The sequence below is a fragment of the Vulpes vulpes genome, chromosome 13 (genome assembly GCF_048418805.1).
Source record: "Vulpes vulpes isolate BD-2025 chromosome 13, VulVul3, whole genome shotgun sequence".
NCBI classification, from domain to species: domain Eukaryota; kingdom Metazoa; phylum Chordata; class Mammalia; order Carnivora; family Canidae; genus Vulpes; species Vulpes vulpes.
Window position 1 is genome coordinate 139,926,206 of NC_132792.1, and position 14,390 is coordinate 139,940,595.

At 34.1% G+C, this 14,390-nt stretch overlaps 1 protein-coding gene across 7 annotated transcripts in view; it reads left to right on the top strand.

Annotated features, from left to right (window-relative positions):
- The window catches only part of AXDND1 (axonemal dynein light chain domain containing 1), an 89,425-nt gene that overhangs the window by 39,792 nt on the left and 35,243 nt on the right, over window positions 1-14,390 (top strand). For 5 of the 7 annotated variants that reach the window (XM_072733127.1, XM_072733126.1, XM_072733129.1 and 2 more), the window contains 5 exons: window positions 3,988-4,108; window positions 6,014-6,115; window positions 7,048-7,211; window positions 9,005-9,080; window positions 11,109-11,343. In XM_072733127.1, coding sequence (XP_072589228.1) covers window positions 3,988-4,108; window positions 6,014-6,115; window positions 7,048-7,211; window positions 9,005-9,080; window positions 11,109-11,343 — 698 coding nt within the window. The remainder of the gene's footprint in view (window positions 1-3,987; window positions 4,109-6,013; window positions 6,116-7,047; window positions 7,212-9,004; window positions 9,081-11,108; window positions 11,344-14,390) is intronic. The other 2 variants (XR_011996356.1, XM_072733128.1) reach the window with 1 other exon arrangement.

Sequence of the window (14,390 nt, forward strand, 5' to 3'; positions counted from 1 at the left end):
TTAGCTCATGTTCTATACAAAACACAAATGGTGGATTGTATTTAAAGCCACAGCCTGTAGACCTTTATTCTAGTTCATTTTCGGTTAGAGTTCTGATTACTAGGAAGCTCTTGGGAATATATCAAATGACATATCTGTTTGTATTTTTAATTTTTCTTATATAATTGATTAAAAATAATATTGTATTATCATAAAAGTAATATATGTGACTTATAGGTAAAGTAAATACAAACAAGCAAAAATGAATTAAAAATACCAGTTTTACCACCGTAGATTACTGCTACACATGCCTTAGTGTATATCCTTTTTTACTATGTATATATGCACACATTCATTGTTTTACATTGTATTATTTATACTGTTATACAGCCTGGTTTTAAATTTTTTGTTTGTTTTTTTAGTGGACAGTCGCTACCTTTTTCAGTAAAGTTTTACTTCCTAAGTTACCCAAGTCATATTCAAATTTTCCCAATTATTCCTCAAATATATTTTACGTTGTATTGTCCAAACTGGTATCCAATCTAGGACCACTCAAGAAAAATACAAATGTATACAAAATCTAAATTCAGAGATATATTCTTATTTTTATTCTATTTTATTCCTTACTAGAAAGTGAAGGATACCTTGATCATTTTTTGTGCACTGAATATACTTCTGGTTTCTGTAGCTGATTCACCCATTTGTCTTAGTAGAAAACTATTTTATACTTTATTTTCTATCCTTATTTCTCTATTAGTATCTCTCCATCCTTTTTCTGAGCTAATGACCTTGCTTCTAAAAAGTAGAAGCAAAAGGAAGAGAACTCAAGGTCTCACTCCTACATCTAACCACCCACCTGCATCTGTGCTCATAAATTTTATCTTCCCATCTTTTACTGTGGACCAACTGTCTCTTCTCTTCTGAGGCTAATCTTTCCATGTGTGTACTATTAAAGTACCTCCCATAGCTTCCTTCTGGCTGGAACCACCATCTTTCAGTAATTTGTCGAAATGACCAACACAAAGGGAAAGAGGAGAGGTACCTGCTATATGTTCTCTAGGCCTTTAGAAAACATAAGAGTTGTTCCTTTGGCCACATACATATGACTCTACAAGAAAGATGATATTGTGTACATCAAGGGAATGGGCACTGTTCAAAAAAGAATGCCCCACAAATGTTACCATGGCAAAACTGGAAAAGTCCACAATGTTACTTAGCATGCTGTTGGCATTGTTATAAACAAACAAGTTAAGGGCCAGATTCTTGCCATGCCACACTCAAAGAGCTGAGATAGCTTTCTGAAGCGTGCAAAGGAAAATAATCAGAAAAAGAAGGAAGCCAAAGAGAAAGGCATTTGGGTCCAACTGAAGTGCCAGCCTGCCCCACCCAGAGAAGCAATGGTCTCTTCGTGAGAAACAATGGAAAGGAGCCTGAACTGCTGGAACCCATTCCCTATGAATTCATGGCCTGATAAATGTAAAGAAACAAGATATTGTAAAAAATAAATAGATAAATAAATAAATAAAAATAAAGTACCTCATACCTACTCAAGATATTTTCAGCACAAAATCCCTCTTTTTCCTGTATCATTAATTTTTTCCTCTACTCCTGATTAGTCCCATTAGTATACAAATATAAGTACTCCCATCTCAAAAACAACCACCAAAAAACAAAAAGACTCCTAAGTCTCTTAGGACCACATGCGTATCTCCTTCTAGCTATGGCCCCATTTCCTACCTCCTACCCTGCTTCTATTAGGCTTCAAAAAGTTGTCATACTTAGTGTGTTCACTCCTGGTCCTCCCTATGTCACTTAAACCCACTCTAATCAGGCTTTCACTCCCCTTACCCCACCAAGGTGCACTTGTCAAAGTTGCCAGTGACTTTCATGTTGCTAAAATCCAAAGGTTACTTCTCAATCCTCATTTAATTTGACTTATCCACAGCATTTGTCACAACTGATCACTTGCTCTTGCTTGAAATACTGCCTCCATTTAAAGCCACAACACATTTTGTGCTCTCAATCTCCTTTCCCTGATTGATTTTTATCTATTGCACTATCACTACTTAATATGTTTTACTTTTTTATTTGTTGATAATCTTTTCTGAATAAACTTTATAAGGGCAAAGTTTGGTTGTGAACAGTACCTCGCCAAGTAGGCACTAAACAGATATTTGTTAATGAATTAAAAAAATAAGTTAGAACTTCTTTTGTGCTAATGTCTATTATGAGGACATCTAAAACCAGAGAGAGAGGGAAGGAAAAGGAGAAAGTCTGAAGTAGGATGGTGTTGGATTTTTTTTTCGTGATTAGAAATTTTTAGTAATACTTTTAAAAATAACATCATTTTATTGAAAATTATGAAAATAGAAACAAATAAGGAAATAAAGAGCACCCTTTAATTCTTTCTCTCAGAGTTAAACGGTATTAATATTTTGATATATTTTTCTTTTTTTTTTACTTCTGTGTATTTTTATACAAATGAGATCAAACTGAATATATAATTTTATCATTAAGATTATCTCGTTACAACATGAAAAATTTTCCCATGTACCAAAGTATTAATAACAACAAGATCTTTAATTAGCTGCAGAGTGTTTTCATCATAGAGCTAGATCATATATTTTATTTGGCCAATCCCTTACTATTAGACATTGAGGTTATTTCTGAATTTTTTTCTTTTACTATTAAAGCCAGGGGTCACTAATTCTCTTTTCAAAATCAGTGTCTGGGGTGCCTGGGTGGCTCAGTCAGTTAAGCTTCCAACTCTTGATGTCAGTTCAGGTCTTGATCTTGGGGTCGTGAGTTCAGGTCCCGCACTGGGCTCCACGCTGGGCACGGAGCCTACCTGAAAAGAAAGATCAGTATCTAATTTCAGGCAATAATTTGCACAAATTGTAAGGGTATATAACTTGTTGAATTTTCATATGTGTATTCACCTATGTGACACCTAGGAGGATTAATTTTTCTTAGTTACTCTAAACAAGTGAAAGTCTCCAAAAAGAAGGCTTTCAAGAACTGATGCTTGTGGTTTCTAGCTTTCACCAAAATTAGAAGAATTCTACATCATGGGTCTTTTATTCTTAGCAAAGTTAGTATTCCTTAGGAGAATGGGTTTCAAAGGGCTTGTGAAATGCTACCCCTTTATAGGTCTGTGGTTGTATTATCTCTAAAGCACTTTTAATTCTAAATTAATTCTAAGCTTCAGTGTAAGTTGGAAGGAAAACATATGTTCTGGTAAACATGAAGAAAAGATAGTTAAGAAAAAGGTATTTACTTGATAATTCTTAGTCTTTTGGTTGGTTGGTAGAGAATTTCTTTAAATCTTATATTAATTATATATCATTTAAAGGAATAGTGGCTCATAATTACTGGGCTTTGTGTGTTTAATAAAGAACCCCAATTCCATTTTGTATTAGATTTTTTTATTAGATATACTGCTGTTATTCTATTGGAATATCATGTTGTGAAAATTATAGTGAATAACTAATATTAAGAAAAAAGCATTTAGCTCAAGGAGCAATATATTGAATTTTTTACTTCCAGACTTTTATTATAAGATTTATAAATGAAATGTGACTGTTTTTTCTTCTATTTTACTAGATATTAGTGTTATTAACATATCTAGCAATTATGCTGTAATTACTTTATGATGAATTTTAAAGGAACAAATTGCCTATTTTATTTATTTATTTAGTTTTAAAGAGTTTATTTATTTGAGAGAGAGAGATAGCGACAGAAATAGAGAGAGAGAGCACAAGTGAAGAGGAGAAGGGAGAGGCAGGCTCCTCGCTGAGCAGGGAGCCTGATGTGGGGCTCGATCCCAGGACCCTGGAATCATGACCTCAGTCAAAGGCAGTTGCTCAACCAACTGAGCCACCAAAGACCCCATAAATTGCCTATTTTAGAACAAAGTTGTTTTTTAAATGTTCAATATCAAAATAATTATCCAATAAATGTGAATTCTCAAAAACAAAGTCTGTATATACTTTTTAATTTTTCTTTTAGGATTGTAGAAGAATACCATGATTTATACACATTGCAAAGAGAAAGGATGGAATGTGATATTAAACAGTTAATGGCAGAAAGAGATCTCTGGAGCTCAGCCACATATGAATTGGCCCTAAAGGTTGGTTTATCTGGAATCATAATAAATCGTAGTCTTCTTTTTTAGCTAAGTTTTGTTTTACAATTTTCAATAATCTAGACAAAAATTTTAAAAACGAGCATGTATATTTAGTTTATGAATAATGTAGATATTATGGGCCTTCAAAAAGAAGTTACTTTTTTTTTTTTTCTTTTGTTTCTTCTCTATTAAGTACCTGGCTATTGCCCCCTTAAGGGCTCTTTTTCTTACCAGATCTATGAAATATGAGCAAGGATGCTTTTTCTATTACTTATAAACATGTTAAAACTTTCAATTGTAATTTATACTAATAATAAACTTGGAAAAGCTGTATTTTTTTACAGAGTGTAACCATATTAGGATTATATTACTTTGGATCTATTACATTGGCATCTAGGATGACAAATGAGTTAAAATATGGCAGTCTGTGGGCCATTAATGCAATTCTTTTTTTTTTTTTTTAAGATTTTATTTGAGAGACACAGAGATAGAGGCAGAGATGTAGGCAGAGGGAGAAGCAGGCTCCCTGTGCGGAGCGTGATGGGGGACTCGATACCAGGACTCTGGGACCACAACTTGAGCCAAAGGCAGACACCCAACCATTGAAATGCCCAGGTGTCCCCCATTAATGTAATTCTTTATGGAAGTAGCATAGTCCCACAATGTTCTATTTTTCTGAAACATTTGCTGGTTGGTTGCCTATTCTCACACCTGGGACTTGGTGTTTACTAAGTATTAACAGCAAATTATGACCCTCAACAGATGCAAACTTCTACCTCATTTTCCTCTGGAATAGTCAGACTTCATCTAGGATATAATGTTTCATCCTGATACAGAATTTTAAAATGACATGTCAAGAGGAAACAACCATGATAGCAAACTTATATATTTAGATCTAGGCATTTTCAGTAGGAGTAAAGAAGACAAGTGAATTTCTTCACTCTAGAAGTATTTAAACAATAGAAGACTGACTCCTTGTAGCAGTTTCTGTGGAAAATACCTTGAATTGCTGGGGGTTTTGCGTTAGCTCGTCCCTAAAAGTCCTTCCAACAGAAAATGAGTGACAGCTAGAAAAAAAGACTTTGTCTCTTTTGTTTATGACTATATGCACAGTGTCTAGAACATTCATTGAATGACTATATAATGACTATATATATTGATCGAATTCCAGTGGTTCTCAAAGTATTGTCCAAGGACCCCCTGGGAATATATAAGACCCTTTCATGAAGTAAAAACCAGTTTCATCATAATATTAAGATGTCATTTGCCATTTTCACTCTCATTTGCACATGAGTACATAAAAATACTATTTATGTTAATATGTAATGGATTCATTGTTATGTTTAAGTGAATTAACAAATGTATATTTTAAATAATTTCAGTTTTAAGTTTCAATACCATGAATATCAAATAGGTATAATGCATATAAATGAGAGCTCTTTGAAGATTTCACTAATTTTTGAGAATAAAATGTTTTGAAATGAGGTTGCTTGAGAACCTCTGCTATATACTTCAGTTTGATTCCGGTTTAGTAGTTTTATTTTTTTTACTTTATTTTAAAAAAGATTTTATTTACTCACGAGAGACACAGAGAGAGGGATAGAGACATAGGCAGAGGGAGAAGCAGGCTTCCTGCAGGGTGCCTGATGCAGGACTTGATCCCGAGACCCTAGGATCACGACCAGGGCCAAAGGCAGACACTCAACCACTGAACCACCCAGGCACACCCTAGTTTAGTAGTTTTAGAAAACATGAACTTGTAATTCAAATTAGCTCATGATTTAAATAAGAAATTGTGATTGAATTAATGATTCAATGAAAAATTGATACAGGAAATTGGTTTGGGTTTAATAAATTACAGTGATATATTAATGTCTTAGATTCCTCATTTTAGTACTTTTTTCATAGGTAATTGAAAAAAATAGAGTCATATTGGCTAAAAGACTTTACCTCAATGAAAAAGCTTGGAATAAATTTGCTAAGCATTTCATCATACTGCTGTCAACCAAGGTAAAGCTCAATTCACTTAAATTATGGGAAAAGAGACTCCAGCCTTAGAGGGTTGAAGCTATAAGAAATCTTTGCTAAATTTATAGATTAATTTTGAATATAGTTTTATATTTATGCTTTATTGTGATTAATTTTGAATATAGTTTTATATTTATGCTTTATTGTGAGCGGAATGAAAAACCTAAGGAAATATGATAAATGCCCTTCTTTATATTTGTCTTCAGTCTAATTAAAGCAATTTAAGCAATTTATCTAAAAAAAAATTTATCTAAGTTAAGAATACTGCAAATGTTATTTATGTACTTATTCTATTTGTTAGTATTTAAACTAAAAAATATAAGTAGTTGTATTCATTGAAATAATGGTATTCTTGATACATTTTATGCAAAAATTCAATGAGCATAGTTTGTTGAAAAGGAGAGAAGTGGCATTTAGTGTGTTTCTGGAGTCATACCATGTACACTAGTCATTTCATTTCATTTCTTTAACAATCCTGTGAGATATATATTAGGGTCTTTATTTTATGGATAAGAAAAATTAATCCTAAATAAATTAAATAACATCCCATAAGGTTACATAGCCAATAATTGGCTAGGATTCACATTTGATTTTGTTTGGCTTTGAAATTCTTGTCTTTCCAATGTACTATACTACCTCCCATGAAATTTCTGTGGGAAAATTTGGCTTATGTTGCAAAGGAAAAAAAATCTTGTCTCTAGTATTTTATGTGCTATGGAAAATCCACCAACAAAGGAACCATGTGGTGGTACTGATGATATATTGAAAGAGGAATATCTTCTCAATTTTGATCCATTTTCTATGGATGTCTCTAGTACTAGAATATTAATACACTAATATTATTAGTGTATACTAATAAGTATTTGTTACATGAATACGTGAATGAGTGGTTTGATACCATGCACATTATCTAGGACACTGCAGACCTTGCACTACTGCACAAGTTGACACAGAAATGGAGAAGCTTAATGAATAAATTTAAAAATGAAGTGGAACAAAATGAAGAGTCTACAAGGGAGAAATTGCAAACTGTTAAGGATGGCCTTAGCAAATGGCAGGAGTTACTCAGAAATGATAGGTAGGTCTACAAGAATTGTGTTTTTTATTATACTATGTCTTGTCTAATAACTCAGTTCAATTCTTTCTCTCTTTTTCTTTTTTTTTTTTTTTTAAATGATTTTCCTAATATTTTGCTTAGTGCCTTAACGTTCTTAATGATTTGTTTTAATGCCATTCCCAACGCTGACATTAAGGTTAGCATTTTATTTTATTTTTTTTAAAGGTTTTTTTTCTTTTAATTTTATTTATGATAGTCACACAGAGAGAGAGAGAGAGAGAGGCAGAGACACAGGCAGAGGGAGAAGCAGGCTCCATGCACCGGGAGCCAGACGTGGGATTCGATCCCGGGTCTCCAGGATCGCGCCCTGGGCCAAAGGCAGGCGCCAAACCACTGCGCCACCCAGGGATCCCTTTTCTCTCTTTTTCTCTGCCTCTTTTTTCTCTTGTGATGACTGTAACATTGATTTGGTGGAGTCACTAGCAGCCCTTCCAAGGCTGCAGTCCTGCCAGGGGCTTAAGTGGTTTTGTGGTTTCTGGTGCTAACCATCTCTGTGGTCCATCCTGCTCCTCCTACACACCTACTGCTGCCTCCATTCTGTTCACCTGTTTTTCTTTTCCTTTCTTTTCTCTCTTTTTAAAATCACATCAACTTATGTTGTTATTACTGGAATCCCTGAATATCTAGATCCATCTGCAGCTTCTGTAGCATAGTTTATGTGCAGAGAAATAGAATCAGTGGGTAGCCATTATAAGTAGATTGATTTTGATTGGATATCGTACTTTATAACAATTAGAGAAATCTGTCAATGGAAAAGGCCACCTATAAAGTAGTTAAGTCAAGTTTGGATGATTAGGGACCTGTAGGTGGCTCAGTTGTTGAGTGTCTGCCTTTGGCTCAGGGTGTGACCCCGGGACCAGGATCAAGTCCCACATGGGGCTTCCTGTGAGGAGCCTGCTTCTCCCTCTGTGTCTCTGCCTCTCTCTCTGTGTCTCTCATGAATAAATAAATAAAATCTTAAAAAAAAAAAAAAAAAAAAAAAAAGGTTGGATGATTAAATTGCAGCCAGTAGTGGGAATCTGAACTTTGAATGCAGGCTTGACTCAGGGATTTCTAAGTTGATTATTATTATTATTATTATTATTATTATTATTACTTTAAGATGCTTTGTCTTTTGTTTGAGGAAACACGTTTGGGTACCATTTCCATTTCAAATTGAAGACAAAGATTTTGGCTTTTCAGATCCTCTATGGTTTCTGAGTTAGCAGAGTTGGAAGCTCTGGAAGCTGAAGCTGGTACATATCCAAGCTGTTGGCTGTTTCTACTGTTTGTTGACTCTTAGCTAGGAGGAGCACAGGTGGGACAGGGATTCTCTTTTCTCTTTCTTCAGAAACGTTTATCAAGAATTTTCTCCTTGTGAGACTTCAGAGATATTAAAAGGAAATTTTTTCTTACCTGAAGTTGGGGCTCCTGACCTAAATGTTGAGTCTTATTCATTAGGCTTTCCTTCTATTTACAAATTGTTTTGTCTGCTAAGGAATTGTTTGTAAGATGATCTAAATTTGGATGGTAAAGGCCCAGAGACCACCCTTTTAATACTCATCACATGGCCTCTGACCCTGTAACTTGGTGACTCAAGGCTGGTTGGAGCCTGAAATTACATTTATGTTTGCCTATGAGAAGGGGCTGACCCTGGAAGACATGTTTGAAAATAATTCAGGAGAAACATAGGACTGTTCTATGGCATATAGATTTATGATTTTCTTTGTTTATATATGGTTCTGAGACTCTGCTCTTGCTCCTTTTCCTTCTAGTAGAAGAGACACTGTCTCTCCTAGTAAAGAAAATATATTTGAATCAGTCCTTCCAGACTTCAACCAGTGGCAAAAGGTAAGACTTTCTAATAAGACGTTTGGTAATCAAAATGGTTTGACGAGTAGCTGTTTGTCAACTTGCTACTCATCACGTACAACTGACTCGCATCTCATCCTTTAAAGATGCCATATTGTATTTTATTAAAGACAAAGAAAACAGCGAGATTCCAGGGGCCTTTAAAAATTCATTTAAATATTTTATTTTCAGTTCTATTTTAGGTTTTGAGCCAAATAAAGTTAGGCTGCCAGAAAAAACTGGGAAAAGATACGTGGGTGTCAATGAGGGTAGTTCTGATTCTCTCCTCTAATTGTCTGATATAAGTAATGTTTGTGCCTCTCCTGTACCTGGCTTTTGTCTTAAGGACAACTTGGACTTTTAAGATTAATAACATCTTTTAAAACAATTGTGGTACAAGATACACATAACATCAAATTTGCCATATTAGTCATTTTTCAGTGTACAATTCAGTGGCATTAAGTGCACTTACACTATTATGCAACCACCACCACCACACCCATGTCCAGAATTTTTTTAATCTTCCTAAACTGAAACTCTACCCATGAAACAAGAGCCCCCTTTAATTCCTCCTTCCCAGCCCCTGGCAACCACCATTCTACCTTTTGTCTCTCTAAATATGACTTCGCTAGACCCCATATGACAAATCACAGTGTTTGTCCCTTTGTGACTGGCTTAATTCCTTTAGCATAATGTCCTCAAGGCTCATCTGTTTTGTAGCCTGTGTCAGGATTTCCTTCCTTTCAAAGGCTGAATAATATTCCACTGTAGGTATGTACTACGCTTTATTAATAACAGCTTTTATTTTATTATGTTTTAAAGATTTTATTTATTTATTTGAGAGACAGGGAGCAAGAGAAGGAGGGGCAGGGGAAAAGGGAGAAGCAGACTCCTGCTGAGCATGGAGCCCGATGTGGGGCTCCATCCCAGGACCCTGGGATCATGACCTGAGCTGAAGGCAGATGCTTCACCCACTGAGCCACCCAGTGTCCCTAATGATATCTTTTAAAAAGAGTTTGAGCTTTGAAAATAGCTTTCACTAATCAAATTACTATCACGTATTAGCAGTCTGACAAAGGAAAATATGTGAGATTGAAATACCTCCAAGGTAATATCAGACTCATGGCCTGATGAAATCTCCTCCAGATCCCTAGAAGCTGTTTTCTTGTTGTTTTGGAATGACTTGAGTAGAATATTCTCAGAACTGAAGATGTTTGTTGTCCTGTTTATATATAGCTGGTTTAGTGATTTTACTGTTTATCTGGCAATAGTGACATTGCTTTAATAAGTTTGAAAAAATTATGCTGCTTTATTTATTTAAGTTTAATAATTCTCAGTCATTAAGCACTTCTGCACATTATCATACTTACTCTTCATGGCAGCCAAAGGATACGGGTTTTATAATCCCCATCTCACAGATGCGAAAGGGAAGCTTAGAAATGTTAAGTCACTTTCCTAAATTGCCTATAAATGGTGAGTGGCAGGATCAGGTCTCTCCACCTCCAAAATCCTTGCCCTTAATGGCTGTGCTGCATTGCTTCCCTGTACTGATTACTGTTTCTGAAGCATGGGAGATTTGTTTTCATTATCTGAATCGAATTGCACTTTGTTATAGGACTTGGACTTGGGTCTAGACAAATAAAACACAACATATACATTCTAGCAACTTTCCCAGTAGAGCAGGGTCACATAAATAAATATGTTATATCCTCACCAAAGCAGGTAGTAATTAAACATGCTCAGTTCTCTGGTCCTTATTTGCCTTCATTCACTTTTTACTCATATGGGACTTAATACAATTATTATCATCTGGTAAACTATGGATTATCTTACAGGGTATTATAATTCACTTAAATTCACTTTAATTTTGAAAATAAAGTGATGTCATATAAAAATGGTATAAACAAGTAATAATAGGATATATAATTCTAAAATGATTGGCAGTCACTGGGAAGTAAGGATCTGGGTAGACTGATGAAATCATTAGTGAATAATCGTCTAATTTCCTCACCTCCTTTCATTCTCCAGATGTTGAGTGAAGATAAAGACAAATTTACTGGGGATTTTCTAATGTCAAAATATGATTCTCTCAAGATTATTAAACATTTACAGGAAAATTGGATAGATATTGGATTTGGGATATTGGGTCGCCATAAAAGTATGGAGGGGGAGATGCCACCAGAGCAACAGCATATGAAAGAAATTGCGAAAACCATAGGAAGACTCTACAAAGAATTTGAAATAAGAATAAATGGGGATAATGGTAAGAAAAAACAATGAAATGTTGCTTTGACATCATAAAGCATTTTAATAGTGATTATTATTTGTAATACAATTAATATTTAAAATCTACTAAAATACTACATTTAAAAATCAAGCAAAATAAAGCAGTGAGATATAATTCATATGCATTACAACTCCCCATTTAAAGTATATAATTCAATGATTTTTAGTACATTCACAGATGTGTGCCATCATCCCAACAGTCATTTTTAGCAATCACCCTTTTAACCTCTCATCTCTGACTTCCTGTCTCTGTAGATTTCTCTAGTCTGGACTTTCATATGAATGGAATCATATAGTATATGATGTTTTATGATTGACTTTTTTCACTTAGTATAATGTTCACCTATGTTTTAGCATTTGTCAGTACTCTGTTCATTTTTATGGCTGAAGTATAGTCCATTGTATGTGTGTATTGCATTTTGTTTATCATTTTGTACATTCATGAACATTTATGTTGCTTCCACTTTTTTTTCTTTTTAAGGATTTTTATTTGAGAGAGAGGGAGGTCACAAGTTTATTAGACATTTGTATTTCTTTGTTGGAGAAATGTCTATCCAGATCCTTTGTCTATGTTTTAATTGGGTTATTTATCTTTCTGTTATTGAATTGTTAGAGTTCTTTATATACTTTTAGATACAAGTGGTTTTTTTTTTCAGATATATGAATTGTAATTGTCTTCTCTGGTTCTGTGGGCTGTTTTTTCATTTTTTTGATAGTGTCCTTTGCAGTGCAAAAATTTTAAATTTTGACAAAGTCCAATTTATCTACTTTTTTCTTTTTTTATTTGTACTTTCAGTGCCATGTCTTTGACTCCTTTGCCAAATTGAAAGTAATGAAGTTTACCCTTAGGTAGTCTTCTAAGAGTTTTGTGGTTTTTGCTCTTATATGATGGTATTTGACCATTTTGGGTTAATTTCTTGTATATAGCGTGAGGTAAAGGCTTTTTTTGCATGTGGATATCCAGTTATCCCACTATCATTTGTTAGAAAGACTGTATTTCACACATTTAATGGTCTTGACACTCTTGTCAAAATTAGTTGACCGTAGATGTATGGATTTATTTCTGGACTTTGAATTCTATTCCATTGATTTGGATGTCTGTGCTTGTGCCAGTACCACACTGTCTTGTTTACTGTTGCTTTATAGTAAGTTTTAAAATTGAGAAGTGTGAGAAGTCCCACTTTTTTATATTTTGATTGTTTTGGCTATTCTGGATCACTTGCAATTCCATATGAATTTTAGAAACAGCTTATTAATTTCTATAAGGAAATAAGCTTAGATTCTGATAAGGATTTTGTTGCATCTATGGATCCCTTTAGGGAGATTTGGCATTTAACAATGTGAAATCTTCCAATCTGTGAACATAGGATATTTTTCCAATGATTTGGATCTTTAGTTTCTTTTAACAATGTTTTCTAGTGTTCTGAGAATGTTTTGCACTTCTTTTGTTAAATATTTTCCCAAGTATTATATTCTTTTTGACACTATTATGAATGCAGTTGTTTTCTTAATTTCATTTTTGGATGGTCATTGCGTGTATATAGAAATATACTTGATTTTGTATTTGAGCTTATATCCTGCACCGTGCTGAACTAATTTATTAGTTCTAATAATTTCTTAGTGGATTCCTTAGGATTTTCTGTTTATGAGATCATGTCATCTGTGAATAGCGAAACTTTTGATTTCTCTCTCTCTCTTATTTTTTACCCTTTATTTATTTGTTTTGTTTCCTAAATTCCATGTGAGTAAAATAATGTGGTATTTGTCTTCTCTGACTTATTTCACTTAGCATTATACTCTCTAGCTCCTTCCATGTCATTGCAAATGGCAAGGTTTCATTCTTTTTTATGGCTGAATAACATCCCATTGTTTATAGACCACATCTATATAATCTTCTTTGGAAAAATGTCTATTCAGGTTCTCTCTCTATTTTTAATGATTATTAGTTTTTTTGGTGTTGAGTTATATAAATTCTTTAAATATTTTAGATATTAACCTCTTATCAGATATATCATTTGCAAATATCTTCTCCTATCCGGTAGGTTGCCTTTTTGTTCAGTTGATGGTTCCTTTGCTATGCAAGGCATGTTATTTTGGTGTAGCCCCACTTGTGTTTTTTGTTTTTGTTTTTGCTTTTGTTGACTTTGCCTCTGGAGATATCTCTAGAACAATGTTGCTAAGGCTGATATCAGAGAGATTACTGCCTGTTTTCTTCTAGGAGATTTATGGTTTCAGGTCTTACATTTAGTCTTTAACCCATTTTGTGTTATTTTTGTGTATAGTGTAAGACAGTGGTCCAATTTCATTCTTTTGCATGTAGCTGTCTGGTTTTCCCAGCACCTTTTATCAAAGAGACTGTCTTTTCCCCATCGTATATTCTTGTCTCCTTTGTCATAGATTAATTGATAATATATGCATGGATGTTCTTCTTGGCTTTCTATTCTGCTCACAGTTAATTTTTAAAGTCCATGCCTGATAATTTGGTACTGATTCTCCTATAGGCCTTTTTTTATTGTCTGTATTTTGTCTTGACTCACAAGAACCAATTCTTTTCATATTCCTGATTATTTCTGATTGATGTTGGACATTGTGTGTGAAAAAATTCTAGAGCTGATTTGAGACTCTAGATGGTGATGACTTTACTCATTGGGTCATATGTTACTTAAGAATCCTTCCCAGCTAGGGTGCCTGGCTGGCTCAGTCAGTAGAGCATGCAACTTGACCCCAGGGTTGTGAGTTCAAGTCCCACGTTGGGCATGGAGCCTACTTAAAATCAAAAGAAAGAAAAAAGAATCCTTTCCAGTGAAGTGTTTAGGCAACCCTGGTCCATTGAAAGGCACTGTTGTTCAACATAAAACTACTTTCATTGGGAAAACAGTCTTAATTATCTATAGCATCATTAATGTAGTTACAGATAAAATGCTAATACTTACCCATAAGAATATATAGTGGGCAGAGAAAGAATGAAGTAGTAAATGGTTTTAAATAAATGAGGAAGTAAAAATGATGAATGAGAGTGAAATT